This window comes from Enhydra lutris, unplaced genomic scaffold (genome assembly GCF_002288905.1).
Source record: "Enhydra lutris kenyoni isolate GAN:26980312 unplaced genomic scaffold, ASM228890v2 scaffoldscaffold12, whole genome shotgun sequence".
Lineage (NCBI taxonomy): Eukaryota > Metazoa > Chordata > Mammalia > Carnivora > Mustelidae > Enhydra > Enhydra lutris.
In genome coordinates, this window is record NW_019154096.1 from 49,338,378 (window position 1) to 49,363,186 (window position 24,809).

At 46.7% G+C, this 24,809-nt stretch overlaps 1 protein-coding gene across 2 annotated transcripts in view; it reads right to left on the minus strand.

Annotated features, from left to right (window-relative positions):
• LOC111144693 (phosphoinositide-3-kinase adaptor protein 1) overlaps window positions 1–24,809 on the minus strand; it is a 119,326-nt gene that overhangs the window by 20,441 nt on the left and 74,076 nt on the right. The window contains exons 9-13 of one of the 2 annotated variants that reach the window (XM_022499113.1): window positions 16,145–16,240; window positions 13,571–13,768; window positions 10,877–10,942; window positions 8,826–9,031; window positions 5,355–5,427 (exon numbers count right to left, since the gene is read on the minus strand). In XM_022499113.1, coding sequence (XP_022354821.1) covers window positions 5,355–5,427; window positions 8,826–9,031; window positions 10,877–10,942; window positions 13,571–13,768; window positions 16,145–16,240 — 639 coding nt within the window. The remainder of the gene's footprint in view (window positions 1–5,354; window positions 5,428–8,825; window positions 9,032–10,876; window positions 10,943–13,570; window positions 13,769–16,144; window positions 16,241–24,809) is intronic. The other variant, XM_022499114.1, reaches the window with a different exon arrangement.

Here is a 24,809-nt window from a genome sequence, read left to right on the forward strand (position 1 = left end):
TATTATTTTTTTTCCTCAGCTTTGACCTGGTATTTTTTTTTAACAACACTCTCTTAAAGGGAGGTTCTTATCTGCTTAATTCACTTTGAGGCCCCGATTTCCCACCCTTAACCGGTTCTAGGAGGAAGGAAAGTAAAATACACAGGAAAAAAAGATAGGAGTCAGTTCAAAAAATTAAGTAGAGCCAGTCTATCAAAGCCTGATATTCTTAGAAGAAAGAAACAACGGTAGGAATAGCAACCAGCACTATATTGCACAGTACTTTTCCCAGAGCGTGTCCACATGGGTCATTATACCTGCTCTGAACTTCACTTCTTCCCCGTGAACTTGATAAGTCAGGTACAGCCATGGGTGAGGAAACTGAGGCACAGAGTGGTTTAAGGGATTGTCCTGGATCATAAAGGGATGCAGTGATTGGAGTGGAGGGACGGGAGCCCAGGCTGCCTGGCACCTGGCCTGCTCCTCCCCGTCCTGCCGCAGATGAGCCCCCCACACACCCAGAACACAAATACGGACTGTCTTCAACTGGGGTGTCCAACAAGCCACGGGCTGTGCCAGCCCCTCTGAGCTACACCATCCATGTTCTACACCATCCCAGCAAGAACAAAACAACTCCTCAAGGCTGAAGAAAGACTAGCACATTATTATGAACAGAATCTTACTTTTTAATTATCCTTGGTATTCTAACTCAAATCAGAGGAAAATAGTTACCGCTTTTCTTTCCTAAGGCAAATGAGATTTCTAAATAAACAGAGACAGCCCTTATGTTTAGAATGGGCTCCATTCCTAGAAAAGGTCCTTTAAGCAGAAATGCCATTTGTCAACCCTAATTTTCCTACAGATTGATGTTACCCTGTGTCACTGGTTTCTAAATGCTTTTCTTTTTTCTTTTTCTTTTGGCAGGGGTGGGGAGGAAGTAGAGTTCTTTTCTTTTTTTTTTTTTTTTTTTTTAAGATTCTATTTATTTATTTGAGAGACAGAAAGAGAGAGAGAGATTGAGAGAACAAGCACGAGGAGGGGCAGAGGGATAAGCAGGCTTCCTGATGAGCAGGGAGCCTGATGTGGGACTTGACCCCAGGACCCTGGGATCATGACCTGAGCCGAAGGCAGATACTTAACCAACTGAGCCATGCAGGTGCCCAGGAAAGCAGAACTCTTTCTTCTGGTAAAAATAAAAGCTCAATGTGGAAAACAGATTATTTCTTTTTTTTAAGGAGATGCAATGGTCAAAGCAGAGTAGGTTGCCCTAAACCTGTCACAATCCTAATCTCTTCCCCTGCATTCCCCTACCCCACCCCAGATGTCTACCCTGTACTTCCACAAGCACACACAAGCAGCACTGGGGCTACACAGTGAATATAACATGGAGCATAGGGTCCAACTTCCAAACTGCCTAAGGCTTTCTCTGGAAACTAGATGACAAGCACCCCTCCCCCAAGGGGCTTCCCCCAGACATGGGAGCTGGTGTATAAATGCCCCACTTTTTGGCCCCTTCCATGGTGCTGTCCATTGAATCCCAGTGTCCCCAGGGACAAGAAGCTCCAGTCTCCACAGTGGTAACTGCATTTTGCTGGTCCCCTCTCTCTTCCTCTCTCACTTCCCCACTCCCCCTGTGTTCCCCGGGATCATCTCTCACATCAGCTCTTTGCTCTCAAATCCTTGTCGGGGAAGAAAATGTTCTAGAAATGGATCATGGTAATGGTTGCATGATATGGATGTATTTAACACCACTGAATTATACATTTAGGATCAAGGATAAATTTTATGTTATGGGTATTTTACCACAATAAAAAACAAAAACAAGGGGCACCTGGGTGGTGCAGTCAGTTAAGTGTCTGACTCCTGGTTTCAGCTCGGGTCCTGATCTCAGGATTGTGAGATCGAGCCCCGAGTTAGACTTTGCATGAAGCACAGTCTGCTTGGGGCTCTTTTTTTGTCTCTCCCCACTGTGCTCTCTCTCTCAAATAAATAAATAAATAAATCTTTTTTAAAAAGTGAACATGAAAGGAAACTCTTGGGGCTGATGGGTAGAACATTCTCCCTATGGGGGAATGTGGTCCCCAGTTGTTCCGGTCTAGTGTCAAATTAGATTTGGTTTGATTTTCTACTAGTTATGACATTAATCAAAGCCCCTAATGTAAAAGTAAAATACTTAACACCTCCCCCTCAAACCTAGCCAGAGGGCCTTCCTCTTGAAGAGTCGAGGCGAAGGGAAGCGAGGGCATTTAACCACGTTCCTTTGAAAAAATGTAGACCTTGACCATTCTAGTGTAACGACACTGACAGGTATCACTTATTCAGAGCTGATTAGCTTTGGGTGAACTTTGTATAATGTTCCAAAACCCAGGATTCCAGGACTGGACCCTGGATGGCGAGTCTCAGCCCAGCACATGCTCCCTGGGAGGCCCTGACTGAGAGGACACCAGCTGCTGTGCCGGTGTGTGGTCCGTAGGGTGTGTCCATGTGCCAGGCATCTGCACGAGGCCCCAGCTGTCCCCTAACTTGTTCGATCCTCACAAAACTCTAATGGGGGAGGCATTTTTATTTGTGCCACTTTGTAGATGAGGACTGAGGCTCAGTTGGGGTACTTATCTTGTCTTGTTCCCAGCTAGTTGAGGGGAGCAGCAGCTAGGAACTTGACCCCAACCCTGAATGCCACAAGGCCCACTCTAGTCCCCTTTGACTCTCCACCATGTGTGTGGGTCTTGCTTCCGTGTCTCCATTGTCTGGGTGGTAAAGGTGTGAGAACCCCCGCTGACCAACGCTTGTAATTCTAACACTACAACTCTCGGGACTTCAAACACTCACGCACCACCAAATAACAGCTTTTTTGAGGCTGCCCCTGTGTCAAAGTGTGAAATGTTTCATTTAATCAAGGCTTCTGTCTTTGGGTTTATGCATTCTAGTTTTAAAAAGCACCTCATCCCTTTTCCCACCTAGAACCTGTGGTCTGACCTGAAGATTACTATGCAGCTCTTGAACCAGATTTTCTGCCTTCTCTCCTTTCTCCTCCCTTCAGCCGGGAGGGCAAACACGTGTGAGTTTCGGTAGTGGAAGCATACATGTAAAATCTAGCCACCCAAGCAGACGTCTTAGGATGACCTCTCTGACCTTCTGCCATGGTTATAAACTCTGTATGCCTCTTTTCCCAAATGGTCAAAATCATTAATATTCAGTAGGCTACTGCCAGATGCAAAACACTGCACTAGGCATTGTGGGGCAGGCTCTAGCTGGGAAAATCAGACCTACACAAGGAAAAGACTAACTCATAAATTACCCAATGGTAAAGATCTTGCTTTACGGGTCTCTATGTCTGGCAGAGAACCTGGCGCTCAGGTAGATGTTTGTGGAATGAATGAATGGTGTTACCAAACATTTTATTCCAACAGAGATTTATTGAGCCCAATCAAAGTACTGTCCTACATTCTGGGCATTCAGCAAAGCACAGAACAGCCAAGCTCTTGCCCTCAGGGAGCTTATGGGAGGTGACGGTGGGGGAATGGGCCAGAAAATTACCGGGAGAATAGGCACATAATTTCAGTCTGTGATATATGAAAAGAGTGTGAGTAAAGGCACATGAGTGGCAGAGGGTCACTCTGGAAAGAATGTGGAGAAGGCCTCTCTGAAGAGAACTTACAGCCAAATTCTGAAGGAGGAAAGAGCCAGTCAGTGAAGACATGGGAAAAGTGGAGGAGGCACGAGTGCAAAGGCCCTGGGGAGGGCTGCTCTTGACTTATTAGAGGAACAATAAAGGAGTCCTTTGGGATGAGAGCACAGGGTTGAAAGGGAAAGTGGAGGTCAGTGAGGTGAGCTCAGGGCCGAGACCACGTAGGCCTTCTCAGGCCACAGTGAGGAGGGTGATTTTACTCTGGGTGGGACCGGAGCCCTGGAAGGTTTTGAGCAAGGGACTAGCATGATCTGATCTTTTATTTTTTAAAAGGTCACTGGCTGCAGTTTGGAGGATTAACTGTAGAGAAGTGAGAGTAGACATGGGGAGACAATTGAAGAGGTGCCTCATTCATCCAGGAAGAGATGATGGTGGCCTGCATGCAGCTGTGGCAGGGGAGACAGTCAGAAATCATCAGACTGAAGATGCATTTTGGAGGCAGAACCTCTGGGAATTGATGGTTTGAACGCAGGGATGAAGTAACAGCAATCAGAGGCAGCAAAAGAGAAGTGCTGGATGAATGCAAGGGATAGTAGGTCCTATAAATACTCATGTAGGGAAGGGGGTGCAGGGGCCCGGGAAGGCCTCACAGAGCAGGGGCTGCTGGCTGGGTCTTGCAGCCCAGGAGTCTTCACACAGGAGAGAAAGAAAAGGCATGAGCAAGAGGCCTGTAGGAGGAAGATGTCATTTTTAAAGACTGGGGTGTCACCTGTCTGGCCAGGGTCATGAGAAGTCAGGCTATTGATGGCAGTTGGAGACAGACTATGGAAGTTATACACAAACTTAGTCCTTTATTTACTGGGGCTCTACTCAAGATCCGAGAGTTTCTGGAAGGCTTTTATTGCCAGCTCTACTCGGTATAGGCTGGCCAAAATAAATCATAGAGACCCACCATGCCAGAGGCTCTTAGTGGAAATATTCAATGTAGGCAAATGCCCATTACTGCTCAGGGCTAGCGGTGCCAAGAGGCCTGGTCCTCCGTGTAGACAACTGGAATGTGTGGCCCTGCTATTGGACCCCTACTCCGCCTGGCAGAAGCCCTGCCACTGCTGGGTCCTGGCTTCTGAAGCACTGTGTGCTGTGGACACCCGGGATGCCATTCCCTGCTTCATTCAGAAACAGATACTATGTGCATTAGATTTTCTCCTTTCTCTGCTCAAAAAACATGTCTTCCTAAATGCCAAGGGGGAGAGAGAGGTGCCTGGGGAGAAAGTTTTATCCTCCTCTTTGAATGAGAGGATGGGAGACACAGAGGTCAATCCTTTCACTTCCTAGGTGACATGTCTTATGGGCCGGGTACTATAGACACAGAATAAACAAGACAGGGGCCCCTGGGTGGCTCCGTTGGTTAAGTGTCTGACTCTTGGTTTTGGCTCAGGTCAGGATCTCAGGGTCGTAGGATGGAGCTCTGCCCCGCACTCTGCACTGAGTGTGGAGCCTGCTTAGGACTCTCTCTCCCTCTCCCTCTGTCCTCTCACACCCCACATGCTCTCTCGCAAAAAAAAAAAAACAAACAAGACAAAGCCATTGCCCCAAAGAACCTCAGAGTACAGTGGGGTACCCAGAACTGTAAACAGGGTGATAGGCACTGGGCAAGCTCTGCCCATTCCAGCCACAGCAGAGAGGAGAGTTAGAAACAACAGATGCCAGCAGCCCCCACAATGCAGCAACCCCAAAAGCTACATACCTGCCTGCTTCCCTGATTTTTGCTTCTCCCTTTGTCTTCGGGTGATGCTGTCTCTCAGCCGTTTAAGATTTTCCTGGAAAAAAATTCAGTTCATTTTCAAAGTATATACGAGAAATAATACCCTCTGGGCATTAAGAGTTTCTTTCAGATTTTATGCTGTTTGCAAGATACATTCCATTGCAATAACATCTCCAACATGCAAATGAGGCTGAGTACATCTGCCATCGGCCCCTAGAGAAATTCAAGTACTCACAGAAGTTGTGCCTGAAGAGCAGACCCCTTTCCTACAACGAAGAGTCTCCCCTCCGCTCTGGTTCCCACCTCCTTCCCAACCTTATAACCCCCTGCCCTCCTCCTTGTAGGCTCCTTTACCAAGCCAGTCCTGTAGTGTTTGGAAATACTCCATGCACCTATCTGTCTCTGAGACCCCTTGAATGTGAAGGGCGATGATTCCTCCCCATCAGTTCGTTCCAGGTCTGGGTCAAGGTCCACCTTCTGCCTTAAGGCTCTCCAGACCGCCCCAGGCCTTAGTGACCATAGATGCCCCCTGGCCCTGAGCTATGTGGCCTGGCCCAGCTCGTTTGTGCATGTGTGTGTCCTTGGGGTGTTGAATCTTCAGAGAGACATTGCACTCTTAAAGGCCAAGACACCAGGCCTTATAGCTTTCCAAGAGCATGCAGTCGAGTCTATTAGTCATTGAGCAAAGGTTGAATAGACATGTGAGGGCTGTAATCTGTTGCTATTTTAGTAACAACTACCTCAAAGTATCTGAACATCCGAGAAAAAATGCCCAGGGACTGACATCTAGACATCCAGAAAGGTCCCCTGAGGGAGCCAAAGGAGGCCAGCGTGGGAGGGTGTTTGGACTGTGACTACAGCTGAGACTGAGCTGGGTCCAGGAAGCAGCAGGGAAACACGGGAAGGTGTGGGCTGGGCACAGCTTTAAGGTCTGACAGAGTGGAGGTGGGAAGAGTCGGCAGCAAGGAGATCCACCACCTAGAGACTATGTGGCAGGCCCCACGAAGGTGCCAGAAGCTGGCACCGGAGGGGATAGCAAGGAAGGAGCCGATGCAAGAGGAAGGACATCACAGAGCAAAACCAAGCAACACATGCAGCTGGCTGGAGACAGGGGAGTGAGGGAGAAGAGCCCAAGGGATGGAAAGTCTCAACCTCAGTGTCTGGAAGGTAACAGTGCAGTGAACAGAAATGGGGAGCCAGGAAAGGGAAGCAGCCCCAAGGTATGGTTTGTTGCTGGACATGCTGCAAGTCGTGAGCGCCTCAGCAGGACACACCCCGCTGGTGGCTGCACCAGTCCACAGGTGGGACCGGAAAGGGGAAATGGACTCAAGACCACCTTCACAGAGAAGGACCTGAAGGGAACCTGGGTGGTGCCCACTCACAGGAGGGGAAGTGAAGGAGACAGACAAGTGGACAGAGGCGTAGAGGAAAGGGAAGATGGGGGCAGCCCCCAGAACAGTCTTCACAACCACCGGTCCCGGGATGGGGGATGCTCTAGAAATACCCAGAGGCTCTCAGGGCACAGAGTAGGGTCAGCTCCCACGGGCTGGGATTGCCTGCCATGTCAAATATGAGCCCCCATTGTCAGCCACACCCAAGAGTTCTAGGCACGTTCATGGGACCAGGAGAAGCCTCTTGGATACAGACAGAGACGGCTAACATCTGCTTTGCATTTACTGTGTGCCCGGCATGCTGAGTCCTTTACGTGGTTTACTTTGTCCAATGTTCTCCTTTTACATGTGAGATGGGAAACAGAGGTACAGAAAGGCTGAGGTCATCCAGCCCCGAGTGACAGAACAAGGATGTGACTTGGGCTGCCAGGCCCCGGAACCCTGGCTGCTCTTAACTACCATGCTCCGTGGGCCAATGACCGGCCAGGAAGAAGAAAAACGTTGTTTGCCCAAAGCCAGGCTATCCCCGTAGGACCGCAGCTTCCCTGCGTCTCCTGAAAGAGGAGGACCCTGGGTTCCTGTCGGCACTGGAGCACCACCTCACCGTCAGATCTCCAGGAGGAGGGAAGCCGGCCGGCAGAGTGGGGGACCCTCTTTCAGGGAGCACTAAGAAGGCAGAAAGTGTAGTGAAGGGAGCATAGACCCTGGCGTGAGAAAGGGCTCCTCTGCCTCACTACTCTCCAAGCCTCAGTTATCTGTAAAATGGGAACAATGGTACTCCCCTTGCAATGCACACTATGAGCAACAGAACAGCTTAGGTCATTCAACACTGAGCATTGTCAGTAGACTGCTGGCCCAGCTGGACAAATGCTGCTCGATGACTCACTACTCCCACGCTAGAGAGACAGGACTCCATCTCTGCAGTAGGTGAGTGCTGGTCCCGCTGCCCCTCCCCCCAACAGCAGGTGTGTCAGGTCTTCTGAGGACAGAGGACAGAATTCACACCTTCTGGGAAGCACCACGGGGAGATGGGGAGAAAAAGCAGCCATTCTGATCCTGCCTTTCCCTCCACTTCCCAGGTGAGGGGTCTTGGACCTGTCCCCTAATGCCCTAGGCACAGCTTCTTCTTTCTAATACGAAGGGGCTGGACCACAGATATGCTTTCTAAGGTCAAGTCTGAGTTCTTCCAATTGCTTTAAATTGTGCATGAAGTACACATATGGAGTTATATAGATTCTTACAAAAATAACAGGAGTCTTGGGTGCCTGGGTGGCTGAGTCGGTTAAGCATCTACCTTCAGCTCAGGTCATGATCTCAGGACCCCTGGATCGAGCCCCATGTTGGGCTCCCTGCTCAGCAAGGAGTCTGCTTCTCCCTCAGCCTGTCGCTCCCCCTGCTCATGCGCTCTCAAATAAATAAATAAATAAATAATCTTTAAAGAACAAAACAGGAGTCTCCTCTAGGAGACCCATCCTCCAATCCCAGTCTCCTGAGTGGTCACCCTAACGATGGCCCTGAGGTGCCATCTCCTTACCTCTGGCTCTGCTTTTGTATACGTGTCTACAGAAATACTATTTGTGTGTGAGCATGCTCTAATGTGGGTGGTTTTTGGTCTGTGACTTGTTTTGTTGTCTTAGTTCTATTTCTTGGGAACAGTCCAACTTCTCTGAGTTCAAAGGTGTGAAGGTTCTGTGAGAGTGCTGGCACTAGGAATAGAGAGAAAGGCTCTGAAAAGAAAAAAGACTGGAAAGCCAAAGAACAGGGCCACATGCAGAGGGAAGGGGCAGCTGAAAAATCAGGGGTGACAGGTAAGTCTTTGATCCTGATCTCTAGACTCACAACAACTGGCAAAGTCATCCAGCTCTCAGCCCGGGGGCTGTGTGGGTGCAGGTGACAGGGGACAGACATACACATGCATGGATTCACGAGGACACTCAAAACACCCTTCACGGGCCTGGCCACAGGGGCTCCGTTACAGCAGCACACAAGACAGCGCTGACCCCATCCTCCCCTCTGCCCGGTGATGAAACGGACCCGAAACCCACCAGACACGGCCAGTTACCTGCTGGAAGCGGAAGGACTCTGACCGCTTCTTCTGGTTGAGCTGCCACTCTTTGAAGTGGAGCACAGCCTCGTCCACGTTGACGATGCCCAGCTTCACCTGCTCCTGGAGGGTGATCAGCTGCCGCTGGCCTGGTGTTTTCATCCCAGCAAAAGGGTCATATATACTCGACTGAGGCCTGTCCCTCCATGGTCGGACGAGAGGCTCTGCAAAGGATGGCAAAACTCAGGGTGACAGCTCCCCGACCTGGGAGGGCAGGCAGGCAAGTGGGGTTAACGAGGCTGGTCACCGGCTCAGGAGGACACATCTCAAGAGAACGATTCCATGTGGAATGAAGAAGGTGGGCACAGGACAATGAATCAGGGAGGAGGAAGCAGCTAATGACTTCAAAGCCTGTTACACTAAAGTAGACAAGGCCACAGCATTTTAGGAGGCAGGAACAGCACCCACTGGGCAAGTCAACAGAACCTCCCAAACCTGAATGACCAAGAAGCCATTAGACATTAGTCACTGAGACTAAATTTCTCAATTTAGACACTATTGACACCTTGAACTGGAGAGTTCTTTGTTGGGGGGGGGCATCTTATATGCTGTAGGATGTGTAGCCTCATCCCAGGCCATCCCTCTACCTACTAGAAGCCAACAGCCTCCCCTACCTCAGCTGTGACAACCAAAAATATCCCAGACATTGCAAGCATCCTCTGGGAGGCAGCACAGTGGTTGAAAACCACTGCTTTAGACTAAAATCCACTCCCAGAAGAGAAAATACAGGAAATTCAGAGAAAGAGAAAATACAGGAAAGCAGGATGCTTTCCCCCACACGCTCCGGCCTTTTACTTTCCTCCCTGCCTCCAAACTGCATGGGCACCATGACTGTGGACCCATGGACATGAAATGCCCAAGAAGACTGGAATGTCAATGGAACCAGGATCTAGCTCCAGTGTCACCAGGTATAAATTAGGTGCTAAGTGGTTCTCCTTGGGTTGTTCCTCTGCCAACCTCTCCTCCACATTACGAAGTCATGGTTCTCTGCTTTGGAGATTCTCAGGAAATATGAAGGCAACCCCTCTCTTTCTCCAGCTGTGAGTCCATTAAGTTCCATGGAGAATGAGTTCCCTGCAGACGTGATTGGGCCACTGGGGCTTGTGAGGATGACCGGACATTTTACTGCTCATTTCACGCAGGGCTATCTCTGAATCTGAATTTCTCTAGCAGGACCCCCTCTGGACATTGTGATTCAGGAAGAGAGCAAGAAGGAAAACAAGAGAGGACTTCAAAGAAGTTCATCTGTCGTTCTTCCCAGCCATTCAATCATCTGTCTATACACATCTACAAACCTTTCCCCCAGACTTGCCTTCTTCAAGGCTGTCTTTAATTGTGCTGAAAGATGGGATGTGGGGAGAAAACAAAACGCATATGCCCATCAGTTCCACTCTCCTGCTACCTAAGTCCTTGGGATGCCTTCCAAAGCTTAGATGGCGTCGTGTCTCCTTTTCATAAGAATCCTCAATGGAATAACATTGAGTGTCTCTCTTTAGTACGCAGAAGTTAATTAAGAAAAAAAGGAGTGCGTATCTCCTCATACTTCCCGAAAAAGTCTTTTGAGGAGGGAAAAAAAAGGAAGAAAAATGTTACCCAACCACAAGCAAAATGTCTCTTAAATAAAAGTTGAATAAAGTGTTGCTTAGCCAGTACAGCTGGTGTAAGTAAATAGCAGGTAAGGCTGTATCCTTAGATAAAGCCTGGGGGCCAGGCCACCCACTTTCATCCTGTTGGCACCAATCTCACTATTTACACTGTTTTGTGTGCTGTCACAGATACGTTCTAGTATGTTTGTGTTCTCGGTATGATCAATCTGTACATTATTCTAAGGTGCCCCAATCTCTTCTCTTCTCCCCTCACCATCAGTACAGACCATGCAAGGTGTCCCCTGGACCTCTCTGTGTTTCAGGGCTGAGGAGTCGTTACACCTGCGAATCATTGAAACACGAATGCTCCCGCAGTCCGGAAGTTCAGGTCATACGAAAGGAAGCTGAGCACGTGGGACTTACCTTTCCGGATGCTCTCTGAGGAAACGTAAAAATTCCCAGGCCGCTCTTGACTTTTTTCTGCAAAAACTATGAGAAAAAGAATATTCTAGGTAAAAGCCAAATCAGATTTCTTTCTAAGGGGCTTCATAATATTTTAGATATTTACTGGAAAAAAAGACCAAAATCTTAATGCAAAAAGGAAATGGTGGCTCACATTTTGGGCCACCGTATGCAGTTCTGTAAAACACACCTCCCGTAGGAGGCAGCAAAGGTGCCAAAACTAGAGGGATTATGGAACGAAGGCATCCCAAACAGACAGGGTCTCGACGCCAGAAAGACAAAGCCAGCCAGAGGGTATGATGGATCATTCTAGAAAAGGGTAACGTGGACAAGAACGTGGGCTGGGCCTGGAGCACCTTGAAACTGGAGAATAAAAGGAAGTGCCACTCAACATGTCACCAGGGGCCGTAAGACAGAACTGGGAGCAATGGAGCAGACACCATGTGTGCACAGCTCCAGACGGACTTAGATGGAGTCAGTCATGAGCAACAGTCCCATCACTGCTAATGGGGAAAATGGAGAAGGGACAAACGCTCCCTTGGTGGTAGGAACGCACAGGGATGAAGGCTCCCTGGATTCAAACCCTGCCTTGGCCACGTAGGAGCCATGTGATCATGGACAAGAGGCTTGGACTGGCTCTGCCTTGTTTTCTTATCTATCAAATGATGATGACAATAGTACCTTCCTCTCTAGGTTGTTGTGATGATTACATGAGCTAATATGTGGAAAGGGCTTAGAACAGTGGCGGTCATGAGGAAGCACTCAGCGTTAGCGAAACCTTGAGATGGATGCCAAGGGCACAGGGGTCCTTTGGCCTGCTAGTTAACACGACTGAAATCTGCAGGGTACTCTACAGTTTATAAATGTGTTGTCCCATCTGACCCTCATAGTTAGGCTCTGCAGAGTGTTTTAGGGATTATTATGATATATGCATTGATGTTTACGTGTATCATTATGAGACCCATTTTACAGATGAGGAAAGGAAAGATAAAGAGAGTGAAATGACTAACCTCATGACCCAGGCCGGGACACAAACCCTGGGGTTCTGGCCTCCAGACCACTGTCCTTTTTGTCATCTCCTGCCTCTCTTTCCTCTGCTTCCCCAGTTGCCTAGCAAGTCCTTTAGGGATCTTTGGGAATCACCCATGGCCCTGTCCCCACAGTGAGCCATAACATGAACACTTTCTCCTCTCCCCACCTGCCGCTTAGGTATTATCAATATATATTCACTTAGAAGCAGCCCTGGGGACAAGGATCCAGGGGCAAAGAGTCAACATAGGAAGTGAGGGAAGTGAGACGGGGAAGTGGATAAAGCCATACAGGGTCTGTAGCCAGTAAGTTACCGGGGTGGGCAAGCTGGGGAGCTCGGAAAGCAATGTAGAACACGCACCTCAGAGTTCTTCCAGCAGAAGGGAAGGGATGTTGGGGTATTCAGCCACCAGTCCATCCGTCACTGGCTGCTGGGGCTCAGAGGTGTTAATCCCCCAACCCTTCTAGCCTGCCTTGCAAAAGGGCAGAGGCAGCTCTGGCTGCCCGAGAAAGCGGTCAGACTAAGAGACACGGGTTCTGACCAGCAGGGAGCAGCCAATGGGCACAGAAATATACAGAGCTGTGGGATGTGGGGAGAGCACCAAGAGTGTCTGCTACACATGCCAAAGAAGCTGTTACCAGGGGAACAGCAAACCACAAGCATGGGTAGCACCTGACTGTCCATCATGTCCCTGAGCTCTAGTCCTACCCAGCTTAGGATCTGCCAGGGTTAACGACTTAAAATCAAAACTGAAAAAAAAAAAATGCAATATTTGAGATAGAAATTATTTGCTGTTTGTCTGAATTTCACATGTAGCTGGTCACCCTGTACCTGGGGCTCTGGTTGAGGGTTATTTCCCAATTTGTGATCTCCTTTTGTCACACCTCCCACAACTTCTTAATGCTATTAACAAGGGAATGGAGGTCAGGTGCACAGATCTGGCAATTCCTAGCTCTTACAGTATCTGTAATCCTCTCAACACAATTGAGTCTTAAAAGAGAACGAAACTGACAATGCGTCAGCATCTAACTGACATCCCGGGGACCACTGTGAAGAAGTCAAACCTGGCTCTCACCAGTTTGTATTAGTGTATGTAGGTAGACAGCCTAGCATAGTGGCTGAAAGCCAGGGCTGTGGAATCTCATGTCCTGAGTTCAAATCCTGACTCTGCTACATGGTAATAGCCGCCCCGGTAGGTCTCCATCTTCCTCAACTGTACAATGGAGATGATAACAGCCTTTACCTAATACATTATTGTAAAGATGAAATGACATGTTCCAGATGGAGTACTCTTGGTAGATTTCAATAAATGTCAACTATTAAAAATTAATGATAGTAATAGTTTCAGGAGATAAAAATATACCAGCGTTCTTGCCATCTGGAGTAGAGGTCTGTCTTCATATGGCACGTGAATACGTCTGGGAAAGCCAGAATTGACCCTGACCATGGCCTGTGGGCCAGCTCCAGAATCTGCCCTGAGCTCTAACCCCATCTCCTGGGGCTGGTTAGAGACCATTCAGATGGGCAGAGTCTCAGCACAGTGGTTCAGAAGCTAAGAGGATAAGGGGAATTCTTGTCAAGAAGCCCCAAAGAGACTGCTGACCATCACTCCCTGCCACACTTGCCTTTAGAAATGTACGGCTCATTGTCAGGCGGGTGGTGAGTACCAGGGGCACCGGCCTCAGGCCTGGGCACTGGCACGGGGGGTCTGTTGGCCAGGTCCACAGTAAAGGCCTCATCGTCATCCACCGTGTGATACACATCTTCTTCCGGACCTCCATGGTGCAGCTCCCGCTCCAAACCGGCCATTCCCATGCTGTTACCTGGAAACACAGAGAAAAGTGCCTGAAAGCAGTGACCAAACAAACTGGGTGGTTGACAGTCATAAGAACAGAGTGAGTGACCATAACTTATTTGCCCAGTACTGCCCTTCAGCAAAGATCTTCCCCTGTACCGTCTCCTGTACGAGCTACTGAGAACCCCACGCGAAGCAACTGAGAAAACACTGATGTCACCATCAATGCAGTGAAAGGGAGTGAGCACTAGGCTCTATCATCTTAATTTTACTGCTGGCATTCAGTTATTCATCCCACTGGGACTATAGAAAAGGGAGCATAGGCCCCAAAGCCAAAGGACCCTTGGAACCACCCCCTGGTGCCTGGGCAGCAGCATGAGGGCAGCCAGGAGTCCTCCCCACCAAAGCCTCCAGCAACAAAATGACCACAACAAATCCTTGCCATGGACTTCCTCTGTGCCCAGTGCTGTTCCAAGTATATTACCCACATTATCTCCTTAGACGGTGTTAACGATACTGTGGAAGAACTACAATCGCTCTCGTTTCACAAATGAAGAAGCTGGGCCCTTGGGGATTTAAATAATATGCCCATAGTTACGTAAAGCTGATTGGCATCCAGGAAAGCTGGCTCCAGAACCTGTCTCAACCTCCATGCTCTATGGGTTTTTTTGCAACCTTTGCCCCTAGCTCTGCCATCCACCAATCAGAAAGAAGCTTGCCTCTCCCCCTCTGTCCCTGGGGTCCCACAGCCATAAGGCTTTTGCTGCCCCCTTCCTGGTGACGGGCTGCAATACTCTGTGCTGGGACCCACTTACAGTGGGTTTGAGAATCTCGGCAGACCCGACCATATGCCATCGCCCCTCATCCACGTGAGCTGTATGACCTCGGGTACCTCATATACCCTCTCTGAGCCTGATTTCCCTCTGAGACCTATTCACAATGTACTGTGAGGTCAAAACGAGACAGTAGAGGAAAAGCACCCAGCTCAGTGCCTACACATAGTAGGGATTCTCCTCTCATTTCCTTCTTCTCCCCAGCACCACGCTGCTGTCAACAGATCTTTATTAAGTGCCTGTTTGAGATACAGAAATGCATAAAGCTTGGGCCTTCTTCCTACGGGATTTCCAATTCAGTGATTTATCAGAAGCTTTTTAGTTGCCTCTTTTCTGAGCTGTGGGGAGACCACTCTTGGCTTCCCTGTGTCCTGGATCCAGAAGACTCATTGACCAGGGGGTCCCAACTCATCCAGGGGCTCTGAGTTCTAATGCTCTCCCTTCGAGAAAGTTTCCAACTAGTGGAGAAGTTCCCACCTGTTCATCTTTGAACATCTTGTACAAGGGCATGAAGAAATTCTGGAGAGGCTTGTCTGATGTTAACAAAATGAGGCATCCTGGGGGAGCGGGTGGCTACCCTACTAGTGACAGTGATTCCCAAGGTGCCTGTCCTCTTCTGCTTTTATAGCATGAGAACAGCCATAGACAATAGTAAGTGAATGGATATAAAGTGTTTCAATAAAACTTTTTTTTACAAAAACAGGCTAGCCAGGCTATGGTTTACCTACCACTACTCAGAACTGTTCTTTCCTCTTCACTGTCAAAACTGCTTCTCCCATCCTGAATCCCATCCTCTTAGCATCCTGCTTTCTATGCCTACTTCATTAACAGACCCCACTCCCATTAACTGTAAATGATTGGACAGAGTTAAGAAATCAGCCACACAACTGAACACCTTCCCTCTCTGACCTTCAATGATAATAATAATGACAACAACAATAATCATAAACCTTTGTTGCTTGCTCTATGCCCAGGCCTGCTCTGAGGCCCACTAGACAATACATCATTTAATTCTCACAACATTCACCTGAGGACACTGAGGCCCAGAGGAGTTGAAAGCTTATCCAAGGTTTTCCAACCAGCTGAAGGGGGAACTAAATACGGATCAGAGTTCATGTTCTTAAACATGACGCAAGACAGGCTCAACTTAACAATGTTTGCGTACACTCCCTTATGTTCTCCACCTTCTCCAGAAAGTTGTCTCCCGAGGGCACTTGATCACATTTCATTCTTCTCTGTGTCCTCTGGCCCAATATCCAGAGCAGTGAGTAGCTCATAGTTAGTACTCAATAAACTTTAGTCAAATAAAAATAAGCACATGCATTTTAAAATAGGTCTTGTTGGATGCAGCTTATTACCCAAATGAGTGGCTCCAGTGGTATGAACTCCTTCCTGGCCTACTGTGACAGGCTGATGGGCAGCTCACGGGAATGGAGTGCCTTCAATCATGCCATATGCCAGGTACGTGGCAGCCCACACAAATGGAGCAACCGTCACATGGAACCAGCCAATGTTCTTACGTTTGCTTCTCTTTCCCTCTTTTTGCTTCCCTGCTCACAGTTGTGAATTACCTTCTAAAAACTTGCGGATCATAGAGTCCTTAGTGGTCCGAGAGAAACCATCTCTAGGGATTGGATTAGATGTACCAGCTTGAAGCATTTCAACATCTATAAGAAAAGGAAACTAAGAGTTTAGATGTTGTTCTTTCACATAGGCAAGGAGATTTTACAGATGGATGTACAAGATTCGATGAATCAAGAGATCGTGAACCAAGAGACCCAAGAATTTATGAATCCATCCATCTTCCCACCCACGTATGCATGAGTCCACCCATCTGTCCAATGATCTATCTGCTTAGTAAGAACCCCCTGTGAGTGTGAGGTATAGAGGAGAGCAACATTCACAACTGTCAGGCCCTTTTCTAGACCACAGGACTCAAAAGGTATAGATATTATGCTTGTCCTCATTTGAAACAATGGGCTTAATTTTTAAATGGATAATATAGCGTTGTTTATAACAATCACACACCAATGGGAAGCAGAAGTAACAACAGATAAACTGGTTTACTCAAACAATGGAACTGTATACAACAATTAAAAAGAAGATGTTGGAGCCACTCCTAGCACCGTAGTGCCATCTCAACAGCATAGCAAAAGAACTCTATTTCTAGGTCACCCACGGACATGATTATTTATAAGGAGGAAGCACACTGATCTTTGGTTTTCATTATTAAACAAGAACCCACAAAGACCAAAACTATGTATGAAAACCATGCAGGTCTCACAGTAGCTTTCTACTGTAACCCAAGTAACCAATAGTGCCCTATTACGTTATGACTCTGAAGTATCTGAAGTATGCTTTTTGGGAGCAAAATTTCAGCCTTATATTAAAAGTAGAGCTTTGTGGGCTGCCTGGGTGGCTCACTGGGTTAAAAGCCTCTGCCTTCAGCTCAGGTCATGATCTCAGGGTCCTGGGATCGAGTCCCACATCGGGCTCTCTGCTAGGCAGGGAGCCTGCTTCCTCCTCTCTCTCTCTCTCTACTTGTGATCTCTGTCAAATAAATAAAATCTTAAAAAAAAAAAAAGTAGAGCTTTGATATTGTCAAAAATTGCACTTTCACTGAGTCATATCACTGAGTCATATCACATAATGAGGACTTATTTGCTTAGGCAAAATATGCAGACTGAAGTTGAATAGTATACTTTGAGAAAAAATGATTTGAATTTAATCAATATACACAGATATGCCATTTCCTTACCACTTTGATCTTTGGGGACCAGCTAAATAAAATCTGGTGGATTTGTATGAAGACTTCAAAGCAACTATTTATGTCACATTTCCCAAGAACAGTCACTGAGAAGAGGTCCTGGTCATGAAGTAATGTAAGGATGATAAATGTCATATGACATAATCCTTGTTTTGAAACAAAATATTTTTTTTTTAGATTTTTTTTTTTTATGACAGAGAGAGAGAGAGGCAGAGGCAGAGGCAGAGGGAAAAGCAGGCTCCCCACAGAGCAGGGAACCTGATGTGGGACTCGATTCCAGGACCCCAGGACCATGACCTGAGCCAAAGGCAGATGCTCAACTGACTGAGCCACCAAGGTATCCCGAAACAAAATATTTGTATATTCCTAGAAAAAAAGACTAGAGAGGAATATGCCAAAATGCATATAATGGTTATTTCTGAAGTAGCATATGTTATGGACATTTTATTTTCTATTTTATACATGCCTTTGTCTTCCAAATTATCTATGGTGGCTTTTGGGGCTTTCATAAATGAGAAAAACTTTATTAACACTTTCTTTTTAAAGATCCAGATAATTATGATCAAATATATACAATCAGATTTTCAAAGCAAAAATAATTTCAGGTTATTACAAAAATAAATTGTGACTCACCTGTCAATTATCAGATTAACTGATTTTTTTAATTATAAAAAAGGACAGATTTTAAACTTTCTAGGGACCAGACATTACATTATTACATAGCACAGCTCTTAGTTCCATACTCCTGTGATAATCAAAATATAAATTATATGACCATAAAAAAACCATAAAATTGAATGAAAAATCTGCAGACTGGTGTTTTTGGTATGATATGGTTTATATAAAGTTTTAAGGCCTATAAAACATTACATGCTGGGAAGGATAAACATTGAATACATGGTAATGGTTACCTCTGGAGAGGGAAGGAAGACAATTAGACTCCAGAGGGGGCTCATGGCGGGGGCTATGATATGTAATTTTTTAAAAATCTGAGACAATAAAAAAAGAAAGAAAAAAATGCATACTCTTGATCAATCAGAACCTTTAACAAATACAACATTTTAGAAAATCAATATAGTAACTATTGCCTCCAAGAAGGGGAGAATAAGATTCTGTTTTTGTATTTGCTTATATATGCAAAAAGCAGCTCTAGAAGTAGATGGAAAAAATTAAGATCAGTGGTTTCCTAGCACTCAAAAGATGAGGGACAAGGACTGGAGAAGGATTTTTCACCATTCACCCTTTTAGAGTTGAGTTTTTTAATCTACTGAAAAAAATAATATAAAGAAATACAGTGCTTGGGTCATGTTTATGTTACCTTAAATGTTATCCAAAAAAGAAGAAGAAAAACCAATTCCTTTTTTCTACCTTTTTGGTTTATTGTTTCCTGACACGGCAGAGACATCACATGCTATAACGGACCTTGATACTCTCTAGTCCAAAGCTCTGCAGTTCCGAGTGAGGAACCTCTCCTGTCCCCGCTGAGTTCTATAACGTAAGCCACAGAGACATCAGGGTAACGGAACTGATTCTGAAACATACCTGGAGGTGTTTTAATTTTAAAAATTAAGTTTGTGATAAGAACTGACACATAATTCATTCTTTAAAAATTCAAGGCCAAAGGCGCCCAGGTGGCTCAGTTAAGTGTCTGCCTTGGACTCAGCTCATGGATCCCAGGATCCCTGGATTGAGCCCCACATCAGGATCCCTGCTCAGCGGGGGAGACTGCTTCTCCCTCTCCCCTTGTTCCTCATCCCCTGCACATGCTCTCTGTCAAATAAATAAGTAAAAATCTTTAAAAAAAAAAAATTCAAGGGGCGTCTGGGTGGCTCAGTGGGTTGGGGCCTCTGCCTTCAGGTCAGGTCATGATCTCAGAGTCCTGGGATGGAGCCCTGCATCGGGCTCTCTGCTCAGCAGGGAGCCTGCTTCCTCCTCTCTCTCTGCCTGCCTCTCTGCCTACTTGTAATCTCTGTCTGTCAAATAAATAAATAAAATCTTTAAAAAAAAAAATTCAAAAGGGGGGCCTGGGTGGCTCATTCAGTTAAGTGTCTGCCTTCGGCTCAGGTCTTGATCTCAGGGTCCTGGGATTGAGCCCCGCATCGGGCTCCCTGCTCAGCGGAGAGCCTGCTTCTCCCCCTCCTTTCTCTGCCACTCTGCCTACTTGTATGCTCTCTATCTCTCTGTCAGATAAATAAATAAATAATCTTTAAAAAAAAATTCGAGACCAGAAAATTCTACTTATTTGAGATTTGCTGTTCAACTCACTGAACTGTGGTTTTATTTCCCCCATAGAGTTAGAAAGGTGGGACGAAAGGTGTATGCCATAGACACTGTGTTACTCTACCTCTAAACACCCCTACCCCAAACCCCACCCTCCTAGCCACCTGACCCTGACCCAGCCTACTTTTGAAACTCCTCATTCACACAGCAATAAAACACAGAGGAATCCATCCCAAAGTAAAGACTTGCTTGGATCAGACACCCTAGAGATGAGGGGAGGGAGAAATTCCACAGGCCTGGTGTTACACCCTCTAGGAAATCACAGCCCCCTCAGACTCCAGGATCTCTAAAAACCTGGGCAGAGCAGCGCCAGGACAATTTCTTTTCTTTCTTTTTTTTCTTTTTTCTCTAAATTCAATTAATTAACATGTAGTGTATTATTAGTCTCAGAGATAGAGGTCAGTGATTCATCAGTTGCATACAACATCCAGTGCTACACCACGTGCCCTTCTTAATGCCTGTCACCCAGTTACCCTCCCCTCCAGCAACCTTCAGGTTTTTTCCCCATAGTTAAGAGTCTCTTATAGTTTGTCTCCTTCTTTGTTTTTATCTTATTTTATTTTTCCCTTCCTTCCCCTATGATCCTCTGTTTCGTTTCTTAAACCCCACAGTTGAGCACCAAGACAATTTCAATCACCAATAACCAAACCCCCAGGCTGGCAACACCAGAGTGTAAGTTTCACAACCAGCCACTCCCCCTTGACAATGGTAACATAGTCACCCAACAGCCTAGCTATTTTTACTAACAAAGTTCAATTTGAGAACTGATTTCCACATCCAAGAGGTCGATGCACAATTAAAGAAGCTACAAAGAGTCTTAGAAAAATAAAATGTGGAAGAAACTGGCTGCAGCATGAGCAGCCCTGGCTGGACCTGGTGTGCTAATGTCACAAGGGTACAGGCTTCTGCCCCCAGTATGATGACCCCCATCCTAATATGCTGGGGGTTTTATGGATGAAAGCATTAAAAAGGAAAAAACAATGAGTACTAATAATAAAACATATCAACATCAGGATCCCTTGATACAATGCACTGAGGAGGACACAACACCGTTTCTATGGTATTCTTCCAAAAATTTACAACCTCAGTCTACTCACAGAAAACAGTAACCAACCCAAACCGAGGGGCAGTCTACAAAATAAATGATTAGCATTCAAGACAAAGAATGACTGAGGGACACTTACACATTGGAGGAGACTAAGGAGAAATAAACACATGCGTTGTGAGATGTTCTGTAGTCTCAGCATCTAAGATCCCATCAGCGTCTAGCATCCCCCCTACAGGGCAGGGAAAACTAGTGCGAGGTGAACAAGGCCTAGAGGTCTGTTGGTGGTACTGCACCAACGCTGATCTGGCTTTAGTAATTACACTGCGGTTATGCAAGAGCTAGTATCCGGAAAACCTGGATGAAAGGGATACAGGAACACTGGCATTTCTGCAAGTCTAAAAATAGTTAAAAATAAAAAGGGTTTCTTTAAAAAAAAGGGGGGGAGGGGAGGAGATTTGAAAAGCAGAGGAGGAAATGCAATGGGAAAACTAAAGAAGCACGGCCCCCAGGGATGACCTACATTGACCCTTTCCTGTCCACCTATGGACTATGTCACCTTCCAGTGACACCTGTGAGCCATGCACATTGGGTACTGTGACCCAGGTGGAGCTAAACAGGCCACCCGTGACAGATTTTTTTCCTTTGTAATCACTCCTTAATTAGGCCTGCTAAATATAAGTCCTGTGACCTTAGTAGAGTCACTTCTTCTCCCTGAGCCACGCTGGAAGGTTGAGGAGAGGCTTGGACACTAGGGTCAAAATTCAAGGTTCCAATTTTGATTCTTCCACTCCTGCACAGAGGACTAAGACACCCACCAGTCTGACACCAAGCAGACTTCTTAGATCCATCTGTTGGTTCAGCCTCCCAAGATGACCAGGGGCCATGGTGGCACCAATCTGCTCAGGAGGACGCAGGACGCAGGCCAGCAGGACGGCGCCAGGCAGCATTCCTCCTCGAGGGCAGTCGCCAGTCCAGGAGTTCATGGGCAAGGAGAGGAGATCTGGGTCAGGCAGATGGAGGGGCCACCCTGGTGAAAAGCCTCCCAGCCCACAGGAGCAACATTACTCATGGCCACTCCCCAGGCAGCCTTCCAGGATCTCCACGAGCAGGCCAGAGTCACTGCTCTCAGGGAAGCCCAAAGTATGCCGTCCCTTCCGGGTCCTCATGGTACACACATAGCTCCTCCCAGTTCCAGATGCAATTTACTAACCAATTAGGGGTCATTTTTATCATAAGCAATGTTGCCTAGAAACATAGTTGACATTTGACTCTTATCACGTTTCCAGGGTAACAGAGCTGGAAAGTCAACCGAAGGTCAAATTCTCAAGCAGAAGGGGAAATGATAGCTGTTACATTAACTCTTTGCCCACGATTATCTTGGGTCAAGTTCTTTAAATCCTCTCAGCTTCTCTTTTCCTGTCTGTAAAAGGGTGATAAGAGTAGTATGTATCTCATAGGTTTGCCATGAGTATTACGTGAGAAGCCGGCCAAATGCTTAGCACAGCGCCTAGCCTAGAGAAAAGTGCTAAGTAAGGCAAGCGGCTATTACTACTACTATTATTACTGTTGTCTTTATTATTAAATTCCATTCCCAGGCTAATGTCCTAAGCAGAGAACAGTTTATGCTCAATTTATGCTTCTTCTTTTTTCTTTTTTTAAAAGATTTATTGCTTTATGTTGCAGGGGAGGGACAGAGGGAGTGGGAAAAAGAGTCTTAAGCAGACTCCCTGCTGAATGCAGAGCCTGATGCAGGACTCAGTCTCACAACCCTGAGATCACAACCTGAGTCAAAACCAAGAGGTGGATGCTTAACCAACTATGCCTCCCAGGCACCCCTATATTTATTCTTCACAGTAACTTTGTTTGAAGTCAAATCTCCATCAGAGTAATAAATGCTTATGGGTTAACTCCAATATCTGAATTTCCACACATATTCTCAAATATCACATGTATTACATTTCCTAGAGAAGAATTACACCTATTACGCCCATAAAACATTTTTCTATTTGAATATACTTAGAGCATAGGGGAAATCTTAAGATAACAAATGCCAGTGTTTTACAATAGATTGATGTGTGGAAATCTGACTCACACACAAGGCTTGCCAGGCATTTCTGGACCCTGGCTCTGGAATACCAAGTTCCAGACGGACAGAGCTGCAGGCCTCTATCCTCCTTTGCCAAGGCCCTGCCCATGCAGTCCAGACCTGAGCTGGAGGCCCCGTGCCCATTTATCCTTTGCTTTCCTGAGGCCCATCATGTTCTTTATTTGTGGGCTCAGCAATGAACATGGAAATTCTAGTAGCTCTTCAATGTCTTCTGGCTCCATCCTATGCTGCCAGGGTGGTAGTAGAGGCTGATCTTAAAGCCAGAGGCTAAACCAGAGGACATGAGGCATGGCTGGAAGAGCAGGACGGGTGCAGGGTGCAGGGAGGAGGAGGAGGGTGGTTTTCAGACACAGGAGAAAGCCTGGGTATCCCCAGTCAAGACCCTGACAAGGGCTGGAGCCAAGGGAATCATCCACACTCAGGAGACAATCATAAGTCAGAGGAAAGCAGCAACTGAAGCCAGACAAGCAACAGAGGTGAGGACACTATTGACTGAGTGACCAAGGCAGGTCGGCATCACAGTCAGAGATGGTGGTTACCTGCATGGACGCTGGTATCCGAGAGAACAGGGCTCAAGGCCCAGCTCTGACTCTTACTAGCTCTGTGTTCTTGGGCAAGATACTTGAGATCACATAGCTGTATATGTCCATCTGTAAAGTGGGGATAAAGAATGCTGCTACCCACCACACAGGAAAAATGTAGGGGCTGAGGGAGACAATGCTTATGAAATATTTAGCAACAGTGTGAGGCACTAAATATTAATGGATGCTATTATTATATTGAGGCAGCCAGTGTACTAGTTTTCTGTTGTTGCTGTAAAAAATTCACCACAAACACAGTGGCTGAGAAGAGCATAAATTTATTACCTTACAGTTCTGTAGTTTGAAAATCTGAAATGGGTCTCACTGGGCTGAAACCAAAGTTTTGAGAAGACTGCCATCTTTTCCAGGAGCTCTAGGGGAGGACCTGCCTCCTTGCCCCTTCCAGCATCCAGAGGCTGCCTCTCTCTACTCCTCAGCTCCAGGCTCTCTTCCTCTACTCTTGAGGCCAGCAGTGCCAGGCAGCACACTTAGCTGGATTGAGTCCTTCTCATGGCACCATCTGTGGTCTGTTTGCTGCTTCCTTCTTTCACTTCTAAGGACCCCAGTGACTACTATGAGCCCACCTCCCATCATTCAGGACATTCCCTTTATGTCAAGGCCAGCTGAGTAGCAACCTTAATCCCAGCTGCAACTTTCCTCCTCCTCCACCAGGTCTTCTAGCCCATTCATAGATTCAGGGGCTCTGACTCTGCCTACCACAGATGGAACCAAGGATCAGCACAAATTTCCTGCCCCAAATTTCCTCCCCATATGAGGCTGCCAAGGGCAATACAACCCAGGGATTAGGGCCACCTCAAGCAAGTCCATCATGGCCACATGTGGACTCAGCAGCCCTGGCCGGACATAGGCATTGCACACTGCCTCAAATGAAGTTACCTAAAAATGACTTTCGTTCTGCTTATATTTTAAATAAAATGATTCTTTTGATACTGGATTGAACATAAGTGTCCTTGAGTTAGACCAAGAACAGCAAATACATACATTGGCCTCCATGTCCCTATTCCATGCACTCAAGGCAAACACTCAGCAGTCATGGCATTCTTTCTGGTCTCAGGATCCTCAGCCCAGCCCCTCAGGCACTCCATACCAACAAACAGACACTGGCACATGAAATTATTTTTCAGGCACTATTTGCCATATCTGTATTAGGGAGTAAGTCCTAATAATAATAGACACTACCTTTGTAATAATAAAGAAAGTGTCCAGTTGTTGGGAGTTCGTGAGTACTAAGACTCTCTCCAGCTCTAAAGGTGACAACCCCGTGTGCACATACAAATCAGGCATACAGTGAGGGCCACAAGAGTGGCTGAGATACACCCAAAATTCCACAGGGGAAGACCTGCAAGTGTGGTTCCAGACAAAGGACATTTTGTAAAAGAATCCTCCATTTCTGGATGCTTGAGGTTTGTACTTCCGATTCCAAGCACTTAAC